This window comes from Tiliqua scincoides, chromosome 2 (genome assembly GCF_035046505.1).
Source record: "Tiliqua scincoides isolate rTilSci1 chromosome 2, rTilSci1.hap2, whole genome shotgun sequence".
Taxonomy (NCBI): domain Eukaryota; kingdom Metazoa; phylum Chordata; class Lepidosauria; order Squamata; family Scincidae; genus Tiliqua; species Tiliqua scincoides.
The window spans coordinates 200401308-200423396 of NC_089822.1; the positions used below are offsets into that span (position 1 = coordinate 200401308).

Below are 22089 nucleotides of genomic sequence, written 5' to 3' on the forward strand. Positions count from 1 at the left end.
TTGCAGTCACTGGGAAGCCAACCTCCTGCACCCATTCAACAAGTCTGGCGACAGCTGTTCCTGCTGCAAAGGTTGCCCCTCCTCCTCGCCCCTTCCCCCAAGCTGCCATCACCCTGGCCTACCTTGCCTGCCCTAATGGCTGGCTGCAGCTGCCACCCTCCCATCCATTCGGAGGCAGGGGTGGCAAAAGTACACCTCTCCATCTCGCTTCCCCAAATGGACCCGCTCTGGCCTCTCCAGAGAGGCTGGGATGTGCCCAAGAATCCACCAAGTCCGAGCGGGGATGACTCCGTGTCCTTGAAACCGGAGGAGGAGGGGAGGCTGAGAACTGGAGAGGACGATCCCTCTGCAGATCACTGGCGGGGGTGGGGAGGGAAGAGGTCGAAGAGGTCCTTTCTCCATCGGAATCCAGATTCCCAGAGGGGAAGGGAGGAAGGACCAGGTGTGTAGGAGATGGGCAGGTGGGGGGGTGGGGGGGAGAGATCGCCCCCCGCCCCGGGACCGCAGCCGTGGCACCCATCGGGAATGGCAGTGCACCTTCAGGGACCCCCCCCCGCCAGTGCAGGGAGAACGCCACGTCCCCGGACCTCCCCCCAGGGGAGGGGAGGGGAGGCTCACCTGCGATCGGCGATAGCGCTGGACTCGGGTGCGTCTCCGCGAGGGGTTCAGATCATTCCGGGCCGGGGAGGGCGGCGGGAGGCGCGGCGGTGCAGTCAGGGCAGCTCTGCCATGGAGCGGCTCCGGGAGGGGGAGGAGGAGAGAGCGGCGGAGACGCCGGCGCCTTCGTCGTGCTGCTGCTGCTGCTGCTGCTGAATATTGCAATGAGCCGCCGCGTGCCCTATACCCGCCCGGCGAGGGGATTTCATCACAGCGCGCAAGCCGCGCTCCCGCCCCTCGGCCCTGCCCGGATGCAGCAGCCCGACCCCCGGCAGGCACGGCGAGCCCGCCCGCTGCTGACCTGGGGCGCGGCGCGGCACGGCGTCTGCCCAGAGGGCGCCAAGCGCGCCTCTCTCTCCCTCTGCCCCGGCCCGGAGAGGGAGCCCAGAGCGCGCCACCTCTTGCAGCGCCTGATGGGGCGCAGGGAAGAGGAGGAGGCGAGCCCTGCTCGCGGAGGCACGTAGGCACTCGCTGGGCAGCACCTCGCCCGCAGATAACGCTGCAAGGGGAGGCGGGAGAGAGAATCCTATGCGCACCTTGCTGGGAGTAAGCCCCGCTTAACTCAGCGGGACTTGCTTCTGAGTAGACATGCATAGGATTGGGCTAGACGCGACTCCAAAAAGAACGACAGTACTTCATGCAGCACATCATTGGCATGTGGAATTCGCTGCCACAAGACCTTATGTAGCTTAGGTGTGGCTTTGAAAGGGGATCGCAGAAGGTCAAGTCTGTCAGTGGCAGGGCCCATGAAAGGGGGGGAGGGTAAAGGAGGTAATTTGTACCAGGGGACAGGGTCAAAAAGGGGGCCCCAGAGGAGCCAAAAGAGGGCCCCCAGAACTTTCCTGGGATCTTGCATTTTCGAATCTCACCATGTGAGATTCCTTTCCATGTGAGATGCATGACAGTCCTTAACACAGTGTCAAATCTGGGAGGAAACTGGCCTGCTACAGTAACTCTGGTGTGTAGATCTGCTTGCCATGAAGGAGTATATAGGAGCTCAGGGACACAGTTGCAGAACTACAGCTATTGAAGAAGTATGTTTTGTTGCAAACAGGAATTTTCCATTCTAGCATGAGCCTAAACACGATGATGCTAATTTTCTGCAATTATTTTCTATATTTAAAAGATTTGAGAGACTGAGGAGCGTGTTTGGTTTTCCATATTACTCTGTCTAGCTGCCGATGTCACAATGGTAGACCTTGGTGTGCTGGTACTATAAAATGATTACCCAGTTTTGTCCTCACAACCTTTGGGGACAAATGGTGCAATCATCATATACCAGGAGTCCCACTGAATGCAGTAAGGCTTGTGCTATAAGTTACACCAGCATCCTTGCTATGTCAGTGCAAAGTCCACCATATCCTAAGCCTGGCAAGCACAAAGGAGGAGGGGGAAAGCCAGTCCAAACAATTTCATGGTGGCACAGCCCTCCCAGTAACTCTGACATGGAATCCTCAATACCACCTACTAATTATGGGGTGGTGATCCTACAATGGACAGATGTACAAGAAGCCAGTCACTGCAGCCTACCCACCCCAACACAGGTGACCAGGGAAGCACTGCCAGAACAGGAGGTTATCACAGTTATAGGTTCAATGATTGGCCACTACTGCTGTCAGTCATGGGGAGATACTCCCATGAACACACACATCCACACCCTACATGGTGTGTGGCACCTGTTCCTGCAGGAGCTACTGTGCCACAGGCAGCGAGGTGGCAAAAAAACCAGAGAACTGCCATGTATCCCAGCACTCAGAGTTTGTCCCCTTAGGCCACTCACAAACACAAACCTCTGAGAAATATCTTTGGAACTGCAGCAGACTAGAGGAAAGAAGATGGCTTCCTTGGGAGGGGGGCAGTGTGTAAAAAAAGCACAAGCCTCCCCAGGGCAAGAGTTTGAGTTCCTGTGCGGGAGTCAATCAAGTGAAAGGAACCTGTTTGCCAGAGGAGGGACTAGTATGAACTTGAGAGATCCAACAGCATTCAGACAAGTCAGGGTGCCAATATCCTACCATCCGGGGAGCTGGTCTAGTCAGGAGGCACGCTGTATAAACACTGTCACACTGCTCTTGTGCACCACTGGTCAGAAACACCCACTGCAGGGACAAAAGAGGAGGTGGACATAGGCCTTAAACTAGGGGTAGGCAACCAGTAGATCGGGTTGTGCCTGTTTTGGGTTTGTTGCAGCAGACAAGGGGCTGAAAATGTTTTACCACTGCTACGTGGCTGCTTTGTCACTATTCAGGGTTCTGTTTTAGCATATAATTTAAACCAGGGCTTATTAGGGATATGTTTTGGATGGCAGGCATTTGTGAACCAGTAAAATAGAGTGGCCTCTGAGTGTGCAGAGTAGAGTGCATTTCAGGCATTGCAATTTAATTGGGTATCTCCTTGGCCCCTTTCACTGAAATACCTGAGTGTCTCCTGGATGCTTAGAAGGCAAACAGATAGTGTGCTTCAGCACTTTCATACACCCCAAGGAGCTGGTGGCTGGGCTAGGTAGGAGGAATTGCAGAGGTTGTTATGGCTGTTATGTTTGTGTTTGAATTTCATACCAGAGCTTTGCATTAATTTCTAACTCCTCTTGAGATATTACCTCTCTACAGGCAGAGGCTTCCACCGGTGATGTTGTTTCTTGTGTACCTGCAAGTTTTTGGTGGACTGAGTTATAAATCCATCTCCATGCTAGACGGAGCCACCCCAACTTACATATTCCTCCAGTATCCAAACTGTAAGTTTGCACAGATAACAAAGCAAGTTTCTCTTTGTTCTTTCCCAGTCTCTGGAGAATCCTGGCTCCAAATCTCAACTTCCAGAAAGCTGAGCTGAGATTTAGTGTGTACTGCCATTTAGACTGCAATCCTATCAACACTTTCCTGAGCATAAGCTGCATTGGCTATCATGAACTTACTTCTAAGTAGACATGCCTAGGATTAGGTTTTTAGTGTGTACTCCCCCTCCATCCCTCCCTCCCTCCCTCACACACACAGAGCACCTCCACTGAGTGCTAAACCCTTTTTGTTCTGGTATGTGTGGCACAGTGTGGCATGTGCGGTACAGTGTCTAAGATACTACATTCTAGACTTGGCATTTTTTAGCACTGAATCCCACTGTTCAAACATAATTAAACTTTAATCTGCTTTTTTAAAAGTATGCAAATCATTAAGAATCCAATTTTTACGACTTCATACATCACAGTAGATCTTCGGCAGATTTCATTTTGTTAAGTAGCTCATGATTATCCATTTGCCTACCCCTGCCTTAAACCCACAGTCATCAGTATACAGAGCCACTCTCTAGCCGCTTAGCCATAGTAGGAGACATACAAAGAGCACCTTGTGGGGGATTTAGCATCCCATAGTACTACAGTACTGGCAGGGAGACCATAGCACCAATCAGAGACAAGCCAGAGAGAGCACTCCATAGACCAATTACTGGGCTTGCAGGTGACAAGGTGTCCCTATTGTAGCAGTTCACCTATTCAGCCACACACACTGCCCTTTGCATTGTTGCTGGCACCTGTCACATAGTAGCCCAGCATGGCTGTCATTATGCTGCCTTGCCTTCCCCACAGTGGTCTGGTTTTCTCTCTCCCATTGGAGCCCAAAGACTCAGAGAGTGAGGATGCTGCAGACTTTGAGTCCTGGTAAAAGAGAGTCTCCTCTTTGGTATTGAGAACAAAACGGCTAGTATTATGATGCCGTTGTACAAATGGATGGTAAGACCACACCTGGAGTATTGTGTCCAGTTCTGGTCGCCGCATCTCAAAAAAGACATGGTGGAAATGGAAAAGGTGCAAAAGAGAGCGACTAAGATGATTACGGGGCTGGGGCACCTTCCTTATGAGGAAAGGCTATGGCGTTTGGGCCTCTTCAGCCTAGAAAACAGACGCCTGAGGGGGGACATGATTGAGACATACAAAATTATGCAGGGGATGGACAGAGTGGATAGGGAGATGCTCTTTACACTCTCACATAATACCAGAACCAGGGGACATCCACTAAAATTGAGTGTTGGGCAGGTTAGGACAGACAAAAGAAAATATTTCTTTACTCAGCATGTGTTCGGTCTGTGGAACTCCTTGCCACAGGATGTGGTGCTGGCGTCTAGCATAGACGCCTTTAAAAGGGAATTGGACAAGTTTCTGGAGGAAAAATCCATTACGAGGTACAAGCCATGATGAGTATGCGCAACCTCTTGATTTTAGAAATGGGCTATGTCAGAATGCCAGATGCAAGGGAGGGCACCAGGATGAGGTCTCTTGTTATCTGGTGTGTTCCCTGGGGCATTTGGTTGGCCACTGTGAGATACAGGAAGCTGGACTAGATGGGCCTATGGCCTGATCCAGTGGGGCTGTTCTTATGTTCTTATGTTCCCCGACCCGCAGAGTTCCACCCTGAGTTCAGCTGGCATAAGGAATAACTAGAGTAGGAAGAAAGGATTCCTATTATGCAGAAGCTTAAGTTGTATTCAAGGGCAGCTCTATGTAGAGTGCATTACAGTAATCTAATCTTGAGGTGACCGGGCATGGATCACTGTGGCCAGGCCTGACTTATCCAGAAATGACCACAGTTGGCACTGCTTTCCTTGACTTCACCCTTTCTATACTGTCCACTGTCATTCCAGTTTTCCCTATCCCATATTTATTACATCTCATGGCCTGGTTTCCCTTGTGTTCTTGATTAGTCAGAACGTTATTATTATTATTATTATTAACAGTATTTATATACCGCTTTTCAGCTAAAAGTTCACAAAGCGGTTTACAGAGAAAAATCAAATAACTAAATGGCTCCCTGTCCCAAAAGGGCTCACAATCTAAAAAGATGCAAAAGAATACCAGCAGACAGCCACCAGAACAGACAGTGCTGGGGTGAGGTGGGCCAGTTACTCTCCCCCTGCTAAAAAACGGAGCACCCACTTGAAAAAGTGCCTCTTACCCAATTAGCAGGGGTTAGTTAGTCCCTTTCTGCAGGAACCTTTCTGCAGGAACCCATCACACCTTTGCACATAGGCTGCATCCAGACAGCAGCTTCCCCCAGCAGCTGCAGGGCTAAGATGAAGTGAGGCATCTTCATCAAAGAGGTACCAAATAGCTCTGGGGACTGCTGCTATAACATTACTGGAGTTGACATTATCCACAGCTCAATAACTGCTTTCCAGCAAAATCTGCCACCAGCAAGTCCTCATGATAGTGCAGAAGCAAGTAGGAGAGGGGTTTGAAACTCATCATGGCAGCCTCTGTCCCAAGGCTACCTTCCTGAGCATATCTACTAGAAACACCTGCCCCCTGCCTTGCTCTGCAGTAAATTTAGTAGGTTGTATTTCTCAGTAAACTGCCCCCACCCCACCCCCCACAAGATTAGGCTGCCGGAGTAGCTGGGAATTTTCACAATAAATACTGGTTTCATTTGAGCCAAGGCTCCTAAACCCCAGTCGCCTAACTTTTCAGTGCTAGAAATATGCATAGGATTGCAACAACTTTTTTTTTTGCTTTTCTTTTTGGGAAAAAAAATTCACAATCAGCACTTGTACATTTTTTTGAAAGCAAAGCTTTCCAGACTGGTTCTTACACATTTTTTACTCAAGAGAAATCTGCCATGTACCTAAGTTTGATGCACTTTTTAGAGCCCAATCCTATGCATGTCTACTCAGAAGTAAGTTCCATTATAGTCAATGGGGGTTACTCCCAGGTAAGTATGAATAGGATTGCAGCCTTAATGACTGTATTATGATTCAGTTCCACTTATAATCAGTTATTACAACATGATTTAAAGTAGTAACAAATTAAGAAAGCAAAAATAAAAGGTACCCCTCACAATATTTCAAATTAATCTAAAATATACTGTGAAAACTGAGTACATGTTTACTTAAAAGTAAGCCCCATTGTTTTCAGTGGGGCTTACTTTCAGATAAGTGCATTTAGGATTGCAGCCCTATTCAATTTTCCAGCATTGGTGCAGCCGCAATGCAGCCCCAAGGTAAGGGAACAAATGTTCCCATACCTTCAAGAGGCCTCTGTGACTGCTGTCCCACCACAAGATGCAGTGCATGCCCCATTGGCACAGTTGCACCGGCACTGGAAAATTGGATAGACTGAGCTGCCAGTCTCCTTCCAGTACCATAGCTCTCTATTCCAGTGATTTTCAATCTTGTTGGTCTCTTGGCACAGTGACAAGATACTAAAATCATCAAGGCATGCCATCATTTTTTTTGACAATTAACAAGGCACACCATGCCTTGTTGGTGAGGGGGGGGCTCTCATCCCCCAATGAACCTACTAATGGATGACCCTCCCCCAAACTCCCGCTGCACACCATTCACTGCCCAGTGGTTGAAAATGGCTGCTCTAGTCCATGCAACCAATTTGCTCCTCTATGCTTCCCCTGCTGATGTAGCCATGCCAAAATAGCCTGCACTTCATTCTGTGGAGGGTGGAAGCCCTAGAGGTCTCTTCTGAGTAACAGAACATTTGTTCTTTTTACGTGGGGTTAAGTCACCATGGGATTTACTTGGACCTGTGCTAGTGAAATTGTGGCAGGATTGGGTCCAGGAAGCCACCACTGCCACCCAAATATTTCAAGGTAGGGAGTGGGTGGAATGGGTGGGGAGAGGAACTGGGGTGGGACTAATGGAACAGAGCTCTACTGGATCCTGAACTCTGTGTTGGGCTGACCTGACAGAGTCTCTCAAGTCTGTGCTGGCAAAATAGCTGGCACAGTCTTAAGAAGTCCCATTGCGGGGCTTGGGGCTTCCCCCAAGGAGACTCCTGGCAGCTTCCTGCTGCTTGTTGGGTACAGCAGTAGCTGCTTTGGCGCTGCTGCTCCAGTGGGTGCTGGGAAGTATAGAATTGGGCTGCCCATCTACTACTGCCAAAAGGCATTTCCAGCAGTGTGTGTGTGTGTGGCATAAACAGACTAAGGGCCAAATCCTAACCAACTTTCCAGCACCAATGCAGCTGCAATGCAACCTTGAGGTAAGGGAACAAACATTTTGGGCCCAATCCTATCCAGTTTTCCAGCCCCGGTGCAACTACAATGCAGCCCCAAGGTAAGGGAACAAATGTTCCCATACCTTAAGGAGGCCTCTGTGACTGCTGCCCCACTACAAGATGCAGTGCATGCCCCATTAGCACAGTTGCACCAGCACTAGAAAATTGGATAGGATTGGGCCCTTCCTTACCTTGAGGAGGACTCCATGACTGCCCCTCCCCATTGTAGGATGCAGCACACATCCCATTGGCAGGGCTGCATCAGTGCTGGAAAGCTGGATAGGATTGGGGCTTGAAACTCTAAATGCTGGGATTCCTGGCTTCCCTCCCCCCTTTACTGCCTGTGACATAGTAATGCTTGCAGTGACACTGTGGCATTCTTGTTTCTGGTGAGTTGTGGGCAGAGATGTAGTCGGTTGGGGAGACTACTGGTTCTGGGACTGGTGAATGCTGTCAGCAGGAGCACGCAGGTGCTGCCTTCAAAACTTCTTTCAAAGGACCTTAGTGCAGAAAAAGCATCATACTCAGTAGGAGGCACTCTGAGAAGTATGCTTAGGGACATGTTAATATAGGTCATTGTCTTTCCCAAGGGCTGCCTGAGAGGCAGTACATTGCTCATGTTACTTTAAGGCTCTGGTCCTGTGTAAATTGACCTGGGAATACATCTTATTAAGCACACTTGAACCTACTTCTGAGTAAACATGCATGGGCTCACATTTTAATATACTGTTTATCTGAGATTTTTAAATTCTGTTTTTCAATTTTTATACATTTATTTTAAACTACTGCAACTCACTCCCAAGAGTTTGGGATAAAATGCAGTGTAAAAATTTTCAAAGCAGAAATAAGTAATAGGAGAGGAAAACACCCTAGTGAAGAAAATGAACTTTGATTTTCTTTTTGTTACTGTATAGTCTTTATGGGGCCTGTCATGACAAATTCTTGCACTTCAAAAATTTGTACCATGCCACTGATTGTGGATGTGGCCTGCTGATATCATGGGGGGAACTCCCCACTGTCGACTGTTGATGGGCTCCCTCTATCACTGGAAGGGGAGATTGTCAACATGCCACCCCATGATTGGTACATGCTGCAGATGCTACCATAGGGGCTGTTAGAGAGACTGTGGGCCCAATCCTATCCAGTTTTCCAGCACCAGTGCAACTGCAATGCAACCCTAAGGTAACAAATGTTCTCATACCTTAAGAGGGCCTCTGTGACTACCTCCTCACCATACAATACAGTGCATGCCCCACTGGCATGGCTGCACTGACACTGGAAAATTGAATAGGATTGGGCCCTGTAAGGGTTATAACCTGGGGGTTTTGATGCTCTTCTTTACTCCTCCTCCTTAGTGTTGGACACAGACTACAGTTAAGATAGCTAGGCTTATGGCTTCATTTGCTAGATTCTTGAAAGCTGAGCCCATTTTGACAAAAATGTGGTATTCTAACCAACAGAGGGTGACAGAAGGCCTACATTCTACAGAGACATCCTCAAGTATCCTGCTCTTTGAAGGACCTGGCTCTTTAACAACTTATGCTCCTAAAGTAAAGGGCGGTGTCTTCTAGATAAAAGGAAATCCAAAAGGGTGTGGTGGGATTGGTTATTCTTCAGGAAGATGGCAGGAGCACTGGTAAGTAGTACAGAGGTGGTTTCTGCCTAGCTCTTCTCTTTCTCTGGGGAATATGACTACAGGTGTGGAGCTGTTGCCTTGTTTAACATTTAGAGACCTGACTGACCTTAAGGGAGATGACAAGCTAGGTTGAATATAGGAGACTGCTTGATTGCTCTGTTTGGCATTCTGTAATCCTGTCTTCTGTCTCTGATGCAAAGTCAGCCCCCCTGTCTGCAGTTCTGTGCACAATTACTCTGGAGCAGTGGTTCTCACACTTTGGGGCCCACTTTTTAGAATGAGAATTGGTCAGGACCCACTGGAAGTGATGTCATGCTTGGAAGTGACATCATCAAGCAGGGAAATTTTTAACAATCCTAGGCTGTAATCCTACCCACACTAACCCAGGAGTAAGTCCCATTGACTATCATTGTTAAAAGCATACACATAGCCTGTTCAAAGTACAGATCTGTAAGATTTCCCCAAATGCAGTAACTTACCATGGCAGCATCAAATCTAATATATTAAAAATAAAATATTGAAATGAATAGGGACCCACTTGAAATTGGCTTGCAGCCCACCTAGTGGGTCCCAACCCACAGTTTTGAGAAACTCTGCTCTGGAGTATTATCTATGGAGTTCACTGGAACTTGCTTCTTGGTAGATCAGCCTCCCTGCTGACAAATCCTAAGAGTGAGGAGTTGGATTGCCCTGCTATCTCTCTAGTGGTTGTTGCACTCTTAGCCTAGCTCTAAGATGGGAGAAGCTATACTTGCTGAAGCAGGCTCTCTTGTTCCTAGGAGGCCTGTGTATTGTTTTCAGCTCTTCTTCTCACAGGGCTTCTGTGTAAGAAGAAAAATGCAAGGGGGTGAGGCATTTTCCCATCAGGCATTGCATGCTAGCATCACACCTACTGAATTTATGCATATCATGCAGCTGAAGGCACGAGGTCTGCTTGAAGATGTGTTGGCAGTCTTGAGTCTGCCACATATTGATCTTGGTAACCTTAATCTCTGGCAGAATAACAGTTCTTGCTTATGCATGCAGTTCTTGTGCTGTTGCACTTGGCAAGGCAGTGCAAATATGACAGTGGTTTGATCTTGTACCCTTGGGGCAGGGAAGGTGGGTATTTGCCTGACTCCTTAAGTGCTATGAGTTCTTGTTAGTTCTGTTTGGCTTACCATTTTTTTTTCTTAAAAAGACTCCTGTATTCTTACTCTGCTAGGTTTGCCCTATGAGAGACTAAGTTCCAGGTTCGTTAGCTTCAAGGCTGTCCATTTCCCTGCAATTGGCACTAGAAGTCTGAGTGTGTATTCTTTTCATTTTTAGATGGGTAGTTTCAGTGCTAGACAGTAAAGTTGGGGCAGAAATGGTTTTTGTAAACAAAAAGCATGATGAGAGGAAGCAGCTTTGGTTGTGCGTGTTCTCATTGACGCTATTCCACAGGCAATTGCTGCTGTTGACATGAGAGCCTGCTCCAGCGAACAAGCTGGAGGTGCCTCTGTTAGCGCCTTGGCCCCTTCCATGGGGTGGTTGAGCTATTGTCCCAGATGCTGTCCGCTACTAATTGGACTCTAAATCTTTCAAGCTGGTTTCCTTTTTAAGAGGCAAGCTGAAGCTGGAAAAAGTTTCTGATGTTTTTGCAAAGCTCCTTTGCTCTGTGAAAAGGGATTCTGTCCCTGGTTTGGGAAAAATGGGTGTAAGTCTAGTTCCACAATAAATGAAGAGTCTGATGGCTTTTCTCTGTTGCTGTGAATACAACAAACATGGCTTCTCTTCTGTAAGTGCTTACAATAAAAGCGGGGACTAAAGCTCCTGTTTTCTCTGTAGTGTCTTGCTGCTGCAGAACAGCCTTTCTGTGTGGGTTTTTCCTTGTCTTCTTCTTCTTCTGTGGCATGGATTTGCTCTCTACACAGCTAGTTATACCCTGTGCAGGAACCTCTTGCCTGGGTCAAGCCTGCAAGAGGCCCTTGTGGTATCTGTTCCTGTGTGCATTATTTATTTGTTCAATTGTCAGGTAAGCGTGCGAGAAGAGCAGCGGAAGCACAAGGCCAGGAGAGAAGTGACCATAGAATACTTCAACAAACACCCCCTGCAGAACCGGTATCAGCTGAGCAGCAAAATTCACTGTGCTACCAATCAGAGCTCCAATTTGCATGCAGTCCCGATTTTCTTTGCTTAAAGGCAACTTCTCCTACTAAAATGCATGGTGGAGGTTAGGTGCATCCAAGAGAGAACACAGCATAAATGCACTGCTATAAAATCTTTGCCATTTTGTTTTCAAGAATACTATTGTAAATTTCTGGCACTGCTGTGAAATCTAAAAACTTTCTTGCTCCCACTTGGTAGGAGGGGACTTTATTTCACTAACTATGTAACCCAGCAGTTCACAAACTGTGGGTCAGGGACCTAATTTTTGGTGGCTTGTGAATGTCAGGGCAGATTAGGCTATGTGCATCAAGGGTTAAGTCATTTTTGCGCTACTTTGCATATATGCAACAGGGACCAAATATGTTCACCTGTGGGCTGGGCAAAAATAGGTTTAAGCTGCTACTGGGGCAGGAGTACTGCTGCCCAATCACCATTAAAGCCACAAGTTTGATTACATCAGTGTATTTCAGTCTTGACTATCTGGCATGAGAAATGTTCATATGAGGAGACTATCCCCTGAAGCCACCCTTCTCCCCAGCTTCCCCTTGCCATGGAGAGGCTGAGAGGCATTTGAATAATGCCAGTGGGGGCCAACTGGAATGGGAGGAAGGCTGAGCATGAACATCAGTTGTGGATTATGCTTTCTGCTCACCCCCCCCCCCAGGTGGGTCCTGTGGTTCTTCAAAAATGACAAGAGCAAGACCTGGCAGGAGAACTTACGGCTTGTAACCAAGTTTGATACTGTGGAAGACTTCTGGGCGTGAGTGCATCCCACTCCTTCATCTGTGCTATCCATGTTTGCTGTTGCCAAGTCCCAGAAGTAGGGAGACCATGATGGAGTTGCATCTCTTAAGTGGGTGGGCCTGGTAAATTTCTTCTGTGCTAGCGATACATACCTATGTACCATGAAAGGTAGGAAATTGTGAGGCTGTTAATGGAGGAACTACTAACAAACTCCAGTAGAGGGCAGTTGAAATGTCACTCTGCCAGTCTTTTTTATTGGTGACAAATAAGGGGGTTGGCCTGAGGTAGACTTCACTAGTTGCTAGAGAGAAAAAGGTCTGATGACATTAACGCCAGAAATCTGACCTGTAAAAACAGAATTCAGCATCTTTTCTTCTATGTGGCTTCTGTGCTCATGCCATCTGAAGGTTTAAACCAGATATACCTATATCTAATTTCAGATTTAAACTGGTTTAACAATGAAGCCCTGTCACTTCAGGGAACCCTGGCGACTGTAATTCTGTGAGAAGAGCTAGACATCTCTCAGTGGATCTTCAGCTCCCTCATCAAATTAGGAGGCAGCTGGGACAGCTGAATTTCTATATATGCACACTACAGACTTGTAATGGTTTTATAACTCTTGTCTGATCCCAGAGGTAAAACTGATGTCCACGATTAGGGAAGAGTTGAACATGGTAGTTGGAACTAGAAGAGAAACTGGGGCATTCATGTCTGACTAGAGCTTTGGGGGCTCTAGTAAATACTAGAGCTGTTCCCATATGTTTAGCATGTATGAAAGATAGGTTTTTAAACATGTTTGATACCAGCTCTTAGTAGGCGACTTGTAAAATGGGTCTGAAAACCATTTGAAGGTTGCTGCTTTGGAAGTGTTCAAGGGATCTTGCACTAGGCAAGATGTATAGGCAGGATGTATCACCGCAACAGTCAGGGAGAGGGGAAGAAATGGGCATTGCCTCATTCCACCCATTTTGTTCCTAACATAATCTTATTTCCTTGAGCCTGCAGGCTATATAGCCATATCCAGTTGGCTAGCAAGCTGACGTCTGGCTGCGACTACTCCCTTTTCAAGGTAGGGCATCTCATCTCCTAGTTGGCAACTTCTGACTCCCGTCTCTGTTCATCTTACGCAGTGTCATTTATACCTCCCTCACTCCTGCAGGGAGGTGAGCAGGATGACTCAACTCACTCCATCTACAGTCATAAGGGTTTTTTTCTTATTAGCTGAGTCTTGCCAGAAGCCCTAGTGCTGTGCATGGCCTGCTAGGAATCTAGTGCATTCTGGTGGAACAAGAATATAATGTGATGTTGAAAGGCAAATGGAAGAGAGGATGGATGTCAGTCACTCAGCAGACATTACTTGTCACTTGGCATTCTTCCGACAGGATGGTATTGACCCTATGTGGGAAGACAACAGGAACAAGCGTGGTGGGCGTTGGCTTATCACATTGGCCAAGCAGCAGCGGCATACAGAACTTGACCGCTTCTGGTTAGAGACGGTAAGTATTTGAGATTGTGTGGGCATGCATGCTTTCCTTTTCTGTCTGGCATGCTCCTATGTTGGCTCTAAGGCATGTTTCATTCTTTCTTGGGCAGGGAGGATGGTACAAGCAAGGTGGCTTCAACCAGATGGTAGCTTGGAATGGCGGGGAGCAAAGGCAAAACCATGTGTCTTGCCCTTATAGTTCCCCCAATCCATCTCTGGTGTTACTAAGCTTCTGAGTTAAGCTGGTTGACCTTTCTTAAAAGTTCAACTCTTGGACAAGAAAGCTACTTGAAGCTTTATCAGGCTAGAAATCATACCTCCTGTATCTACTTGTAATGTATCATGTAGGTGCTGGCACATGGCTCTCTAGACAATTCAAGGAATTTTTTCTTGTTGCTTCCATCTAGTTGCTGTGTCTGATTGGAGAAATGTTTGATGACTACAGTGATGATGTCTGTGGGGCAGTCATCAACATCCGGGCTAAGGGGGACAAGATTGCAATATGGACTGAGGAGGCAGAGAACCGGGATGGAGTCATCCATATTGGGTAAATGACTGCCCCTTCTGTTTTGAACGGATGTTTTGCAATAAGACACCCTTGGAACCCTGAAAGGTGTTTAACTCGGCCAAGAAGCGTCTTGGAAAAGGGCGAATGGAGCCCAAGGGTAGAATAAAAATGAGATTCCCAGTTGTCTTTTCAAGATTGTGAAGCTTAATGAGTGAGCCAAACCATATAAATATGGAATAAGTATTCAGAAATCTCTAGCAGCCTGAGGAGGAGCTCTTGATGGGAAAAGGTGAAGATATCCTAGTGATAACTCTTCTGTAGCTAAGACCCAGCAGTTTTGAACTAGTGATGGTCACACAAGGCTTTGTCTTTTCTTCCAGGCGTGTGTACAAGGAGCACCTGGGTTTGTCTTCGAAAGTGGTGATTGGTTATCAGGCTCATGCGGACACAGCTACCAAGAGTGGTTCCCTCACAAAAAATAAGTTTGTGGTGTGAGCAGCTGGGATGAAGCTGGCAGCATCTCTGTGGAATTAGGGTGGAGGGATAAGGTGGCTATAGTGGCATTGAAGATGGGTTGCTTCTGTCACTTCTCAAATTAAAAGGTTGTGGAAAAAGGTTTTGTTTGTCTTGAGCTGGGGTTGTGTGGAAACCACTCATACTGGGGATCAAATCCTTCTGTTGGCCTCACTGAATTTCCTTCGCCTTGTTGAAAGCTTATCAGAGATGCAGCTTTCTAGCATGAAATGGCAGGGGTGGGTGGGGAAGAGGAATCAAAAATTGCCCTGCTGGATGAAGCCCAAGACCCATCTAGTCCAGTACCTTCATCTCCTGCAGGAGTTAACTTGATGCTGCAGGAAACCCATGAGCAGGATGCCTCCCATGAGTTTTTGTGTGATCTCCTTTTTGAAGCCACCTACTTACCTTTGCCACATCTTGTGGTATGAATTTTATGGGTTAATTATGTGCTGTATGAAGTAGGCAATACAGTATACTGTTCCTGTGCACTCCAATGACTAGAAAGGAAGGTGAGAACTACTTGGGTAGCAGCTGAATTTCCAAATGTATCTTCTCTTTCCCCTGCTACTGAGTTGAACCTTTCTTGGTTTCTATGGCTTCTTATCCAGGTTTGTGGCTAGATAAATCTGACACTTTCTTTTTGCAGCTCCACTCTTCTGGCTGGAGAGGAATCATTTCTATAAGATCAGCCCACTTGTAGGAATTCTTTCTTGCACATATGCACCTTGTTTCTAGTCTAACCCAGTGTTTTTCAATGTTTGTCCTCCACCATACCACCTCACATAGTCCACCTATTTGACATGCAACTGGAAGTAATGGGTGATGACATCATAGCTGGGAATGCTGGGACCACTTCTTGCATGACTGACAGGTGTGCCACAGAACTGCCTGAAAATCAATGAGGTTATTTGCTGGGAGTAGCCTATGTACTGGGGCCAATGTGTGTTTTCTTCTGCAATCCAGAATAGCTACTCTACTTTATTTGGCGCTCGTTGACTTTTTTAAGGGGAGTCAGCAAAGATTTGGGCCACATTAGCTAGTTCTGGATCTCCTTGATAAATACAGCTACCTACAGTGAAGTCCTAAGTTCAGGCCAGTTTGTCTCCCCCTCTGCAGTGGGGCGGGGGATATCATCAGATAACTATAGTAGGAAACAGAACCCATGTTTGGTGTTACTGAGCAATGAGTGGCAGTCTAAGATACTTTATCTTTCAAAGCAGCCATGCATAGGCTTCTGATAATTTTGAATGTTAAGGAGGGTAGCCAAGCTTGATTTGTGGATGTTCCCCACTTATATCTATTCAGAGACCTTGCTTATGTAGAGCTGTCTATGGCAGCTTCAGAATCTAGATGGAACTTGATCAGAGGTTTCAGGATATCTATAACACAAACTGACAATCTCTCAATATTGATCCTTCTCTGTACTTCTGTTCTAATAGCAGGGATAGAAATCTTACAATTAGCTGCAACTTCTTCTCCTTGCTTGGTCGAGTCCACACACAGCAAAAAATACTTGTTGCTTCCAGTCTAAGGTTATCATTGACTGCTCATGATGCACATTTTTCTGTACTTCAGTCTCAGCATAACACAGTATCTGAAAGATGGGCTGTGGTTATAAATTGAGGAATATGTATAACTCTGTGTGGGATTGATCTAGACATAAGTATTTGTAGAATGAGTGGGAGAGAATGAAATGCTCAAGGCTAGAACACCAGTAAAGATTCTACTTTCCTTTCGATAATCCAAAATTTGCACTTCCTAAATACTTAAGGGTTGTATCTAAAATTTAGTTTACTCTTACTGAAGTTAAAGCCATGACTGACTCTTAGAGCCTCGCATTATCCAACAATAATGCAAAAAACCGGAGAGGCAATGGAAGTAAAGAACATTTCATGTTATGAGAAGCTTCAACTATCTTCAGCATTAAATGAAGACCTTTTTATTTCAGAAGGCCTTTGATGCCTGCTTTTAACAATTGTTTTTACTGCTTATTTTATTGCTGCTGGTTGTTTTTGTTTTATTATTTTAATATATTTTTTATGTTTTATATATACTTTTAAATGTTAGCTGCCTTGGGTGCTCTCCCGGGAGAAAGGCAGATTACAAATCAAGTTTACATTTAATGTATTGATTTATTTGGTGTCACCTGGACCAGGTGACCAGGAGTTCCCTGGGCACCGGGGTCTCCTCAGGAGTCAAGGCCTACTCGGGAGTAAGCCCCGAGTGTCAGCAGGACTGGGGACTGTGCAGGACACCTACATGGGAGTAGGGACAGGGAACAGCTGGGAGCAGGAAGACACGTGGGCTGGAAGGGTGGGGTTAGGCAGGCCTGAGGCAAGCCTCATAAGGGAGCTGGAAGGGGAAAAGAGAGGTCGCTCCTCTCCGGAGGGATGGAAGGCCAGAGGGAAGCCAGTGGGAGAAAGCAACCCAGGCCAAAGGGAAAGGAGAAAGGCCTCCATAGGAAGGGACCTAGGGGCATCTCTGGAGAGAGGAGGCCTGGGCAGAGACCTCCCTGCCCCCCCCCCCCCCCGGGCCTGCCCAGACCCAGAGAGCATACCCTGGAGAAAGGTGGTTGTTGAGACAGACGCTCAATGCCAACCACAACCCAGGGGGACTAATCGAGAAGGGAGCAAACAGCAAGGTGCCGTGGGTCCTCTCAAGGCCAGCCAGCTGACCCCAGACTGCTGGGGCGGTGCCCTCCAGAGCCCGGGCGCAGGGCTGAGGAACTCGGGCCGGGAGGCCAAGACTACAAGCTCCAAAGAACTGGAAGGCCCGGGGCCTGAGCCACTCTGTCGATGATGACACCAGTCAGCCTAGACTGAGGGAGGCAGTGGAGTAACGAGCCCCCATGAATGTAAAGAGGTTGACTCAATTAAACAGCTTGTGTAAAGCTGCCCTACCCACGTCCCGTGTGTTAATTCACCGTCAACCACTGAGCCTAGACCGGGAATGCCCCTCGCGCTCGGTACCGACCCCAGGGCAAGGGCCTCCTCCTGCCATGGACGTTACACTTGGTCATGACAGGGATATAATTTTTAGATTCAAAAAACTGTCTTGTCACAATTTAATTATAGAACAAGCAAGAAGACAAACTAAATCAGTCTGGTGCTCAGAATTTGGTACTATATGTTCAGCACATACCATACTCCATATAACAGTATATACTCTGTATACATACTGTTCACTTTCAATGTATGTTTGACAGGCAGCCCAATCCTAAGCTTCCTGGTTCTCAGAGCAACAGTGGCACCAAAATGGCAACTGCTGTATGCAGCAGGTGCAGGAAAGCCGCTGGCGGTATCTTTGGGGGGAACGGGAACTTTCATACCCTTCCCCCAAGGAAATCCCCAGGCTCTGCACTGGGGCTTCTTAAGTCTGTACTGGCTATTCTGCTGCTGCAGACTTGAGAACCTCCATGTCAGGCTTTGCATCCTGACAAGGAGGATAGGATCCAGTGGTGGAGGCCTCCCAAGCTCATTCTTCTCCTTGCCCAGAATGGCCATAGTGCTGCCCACCAGTCCCACTTACCTTCAGGCGGTGTACTCTTGCAGGTCCTGAGCCCAGTGCCAACTGGCACTAGGCCCAGCCCCAGTGCTCCCTACTCCATGGGTGCCATAAGCTTGCTTTACAACACCCAGCAGGGAAGCTCAGCACCAGCACTATAATCCTTTAGGATTTGGTCCTAAAAACATTGTACACCTTTGCATTTAGCTTTTGAGACTCTTGAGTTAAGGAGAATATTTATATACTGCTTTTCATCAGGAGTATTTCTCAAAGTGGTTTACATAGTAAAATAAATCAATAACTGAGAGGGTTATGTAACAAGACATGGAACAGTTTGTGTCCAATTCCTTGGGTAGCAAGGATATGACATAATACAGCCTCAACGCTTTGGCTAATCAAATAGAAAACTGCTATAAGACCAGCCAAGAGATTAGAAGATAATTTTGTTAGTTTTAAATTTCTACCAATTTAAACTGTTAGGGCAAGGCAGCTGGCCAGAGCTGTCAGAGGCCTATTAGATGTGCAGATGTAAGGCCAGCAGCATTCAAAACAGAAACATTTAAGGGAAATTGCTTCATTTATGTGATCTCTGAAGCTTCAAGTTCAGATTCAAAGGCCAGGGTGCAACAGCCAGTCCCTCAATACAGGTAGTAGATTTGGTTACAAAGGATGCAGCTATATTTTTGGCTATATCTCTTTAAAAAGTAGCTCTGGAAGATGACAAACACAGTTCTAGTTCTTCAAAGAACTATATTTTTTTTAATAGGACACTGTTTTAAAGAAGTCTACTGGTAGAGGCTGGACACCTTATCATTTGCTAGGAGAGCACATGAGAGCAGTGCTGGCTCCCCCCTGCCATAGCTCGCTGACTTACTCTTTGGTTCTTCCTTGACACCTACCAGTCAAAAAGACAATCTTTTAATGCTGCAGGAGAGGTGGAAGAGACTGATTTTGCACAGGTTCTGAATTTCAAAGTGCAGCCATAGGGTGGACTTCTAGAAAGGGCATGATCCTCTTCAAGTGCTAATGAGCCTCCTTAACCCATTTCAGCCAAGCCCACAGGTGTACACATTTGATCCCTCTTACATATGTGCAACATCCCTCTTACATATGGGCAGAAATGGCTTAATGGTAGAAGAGAAGGTACTAAGGGTGACAAGGGAGGAGGAATGCTCTGCTGGGTACCAAAGCAACTGACTACTGTTCTCAGATTTTTAAGAGAAGCAATGGAAATAATTCAATAACACAGTCACAAAGGGGCACAGACTTAGAGTGATGGGTGTTACTTGACACAATTACCATCATAGGTGATCTGCAGTAGAGGCATATGGTCCTAATGTAACCAGATTCCTGATGGGTGTCATAATACGCCTGTAGCTTGGAGAAGATGATCTTTTCTCCCCCTCCCCTACAAAAAATACAGCATTCTTGAAAAAGTACTGTCTTACTACAACTTCAGTACTAAACTGAGGAAAGATATTTGGGCCCCATGCAACAAGTAATACCCGTATGAGCAAAGCTTTTATGATCCTTTAGGAGCAAGATCCATTGACTTCTGTAGAATGCCAGTTATGAGCTGAACCCAGTCCTGAATAAATCAATGCAGGAGTCCTACTGAGTTTAGTTTTGTGCTCAGATAAGTGCAAGTTATTGGCAACTGTTCTAATGGCAGAGGATAGTAGAGGGAAACCCACACTTGCCTTAAAATAAGGTAACTTATCCAATATACTTGGTGTTGGTGAGAGACTGCAGTGGAATTGAACTAGGGCACTTGAAAACTAATGGGGATTCTATAGTCTCCTTGGACAGCTTGTCCTAGTTAAGAAGTTCTTCTATTCAAGTCTCGCCTATATCTTACTTTTCTGTGATTTATTCAGCTGGCCCCTGACCCACAGGGTAGAACAGTCAGCTGTGGTTTTAGAATCTCTTGCAGTGCAATGCTAGACATGGTTACGCAGAAATAAATTGTATTCTGTTCAAAAGGGCTTACTCCAGTATAAGGTTTCAGCCTTATTTTCTTCTAGTAGAAATAAACATACCCGCTCAGGGGTCCATGTTGCTGTGTAGTAGCTTCTTGGTATTTCCAGATACACTGGTGACATTAAATGACTTTGAGGTTCAGGTGACTTTGAGCTGCTCAGTTTAAAGGGAATAATAGTAGGTGTTCATTTAAGCATATGGAAGTTGCCAGTCTTTTTTTTTTGCTAGACACATATGCCCAGTTCTATCATTTGCCCTGGCGTTCTTTTTCAACAACCAAGCATGCCAGGGATATGTATCTGAGGGGGCATGCTAGCCTATTATCCCAAAGAGAAAAAAGAAGCTAAACTAAAGTTGAGGCTTTATGGAATTATGGTCATGATTATACAGGGCAATGTTCCATAGGAATTTTGAGGTGGATGAGTTTTCTCTTCCGATCCTGTTAGGGCTTATCTCAAGGAAAGGTAAAATCTTGGCTATGCATCTGGTAACCTGGCTATAAGGTGGCAATCCTATACATACTTTCCTGGGAGTAAACCCCATTGGACACAATGGGACTTACTTCTGAGTAGACATGCATAGCTGTAAGTTCTATAGGATGCCAAAAACAAATAAAATAGACAAGCATGTCTGACTCCTGAGATGGGAATGGTCAGAGGGTGGAGATGTGTTACAAACTGTTGTTCTTTTTAAATTGTGTTCAGAATGATGCTATATTCCAAATTGTATTTTGCCATTATTAAATAGAAGAGGACTGCTATTTCTGGATTTGGGGGATGGGGACTAAAATCTTTCTTAATATGATCTGCATGGCATAGGTCCACTAGAGGCCACTGTGCACATTAACATTCATCATGAGAAGACTTGTAGGTATGAATCAGTTGTCTTAGGAAAACCAATGTAGACAGAGCTGTTATGTAATTTGATATGAGTAATATCTTTGGTGGTATTCCTTAAAACCCAGTAAGTCCCTCATCATGTCTGTCCATACATCAGTGGACTGCTTGCTCAAACACAATAAGGACTGCTGCTTGTTCAAACACAACAGTTTCCCAGGGCTTCAGCAGAGTTGCTCTTCTGCATAGGTGGGCTAACTGATTGGAACTCTACCTGCATATTTCATCTACAGCCTTATCCAGAGCTATCAGCTTCTTCAGTACAGTCTGGACCAGCTCTCAGACCTCTTCCTTCTACCTTGGCCAACTCATTTTGAGCTCTCCTCCTCCTGTACACTGCAGCATTACCTTTCTTACCTTTAAAAAAAGAAAAGAAAGCTACTGTATTACCAGCCAGAAGCTACAATGGGCATGCTCAGGTATAAATGTGGCATGTGTCATAAACTTGATATAGGAAGTTAATAGGAAGAAAGCAGGCCCTGGGCCTAAAATAGACACAGTGGGATAATGTGGGTAAGGTTATTTATGGTGCATGGCCCAGACTGGAATGCGTCAGACACACACAGTTGTGAATATTGCAGCTTGTCAGTTCCTAACTCAACCCTCCCTTTTGGGGGGGGGGGATGACACACCTCTGCAGCCAGGGATGAGAAGCTGTACCTGTGATATGTGGCGAGTACAGTATTTGGTAATCCCTCTGAACCATCTTATCTGGTCACAGAACGCCATCAGAACACACCTATGCTTAATTTCCAGAAAAATAGAGCTGGGAGCCAAGCCTTGCCTAGAAACACCATTGGATGTACAAAGCTTCTTGTTAATGAGTGGGATCATGAAGAAAGCAAACTCTGTGCCTGCTCAAGAGCACATTCATTTATTCTTTCTGTACTTACCTCCTACATTCCAGCAGGGCTGCTTGAGCTCTGCCTTGTTACTGAAAGAATGAAAGGTGGGTGACAGATCAGGAGAGAGATCTTGGGGTGGTGGTGGACAGGTAGATGAAAGTGTCGACCCAATGTGCGGCGGCAGTGAAGAAGGCCAATTCTA

General features: G+C 46.4%; 2 protein-coding genes across 4 annotated transcripts in view; one reads left to right on the top strand and one right to left on the bottom strand.

The window, feature by feature from the left end:
• SNCB (synuclein beta) overlaps positions 1 to 1036 on the bottom strand; it is a 28759-nt gene extending 27723 nt beyond the window's left edge. Inside the window, exon 1 of the mRNA XM_066613731.1 lies at positions 619 to 1036. The gene's annotated coding sequence lies outside the window, so the exon portion shown is untranslated. The remainder of the gene's footprint in view (positions 1 to 618) is intronic.
• On the top strand, positions 358 to 14749 carry EIF4E1B (eukaryotic translation initiation factor 4E family member 1B). 3 transcript variants are annotated; one of them, XM_066613729.1, is made up of 9 exons: positions 369 to 442; positions 3264 to 3388; positions 9106 to 9281; positions 11278 to 11363; positions 12076 to 12171; positions 13161 to 13224; positions 13538 to 13651; positions 14046 to 14185; positions 14527 to 14749. In XM_066613729.1, the coding sequence occupies exons 3-9, from the start codon at positions 9267 to 9269 to the stop codon at positions 14639 to 14641; spliced, it is 630 nt and encodes a 209-aa protein (XP_066469826.1). In that variant the 5' UTR covers positions 369 to 442; positions 3264 to 3388; positions 9106 to 9266; the 3' UTR covers positions 14642 to 14749. The 3 variants fall into 3 exon arrangements, with proteins under 3 accessions (XP_066469827.1, XP_066469826.1, XP_066469823.1); XM_066613730.1 differs by lacking the exon at positions 3264 to 3388 and having other exon boundaries at positions 358 to 442; XM_066613726.1 differs by lacking the exons at positions 369 to 442; positions 3264 to 3388 and adding an exon at positions 920 to 1113.
• The last annotated feature ends 7340 nt before the right edge of the window (positions 14750 to 22089 follow it).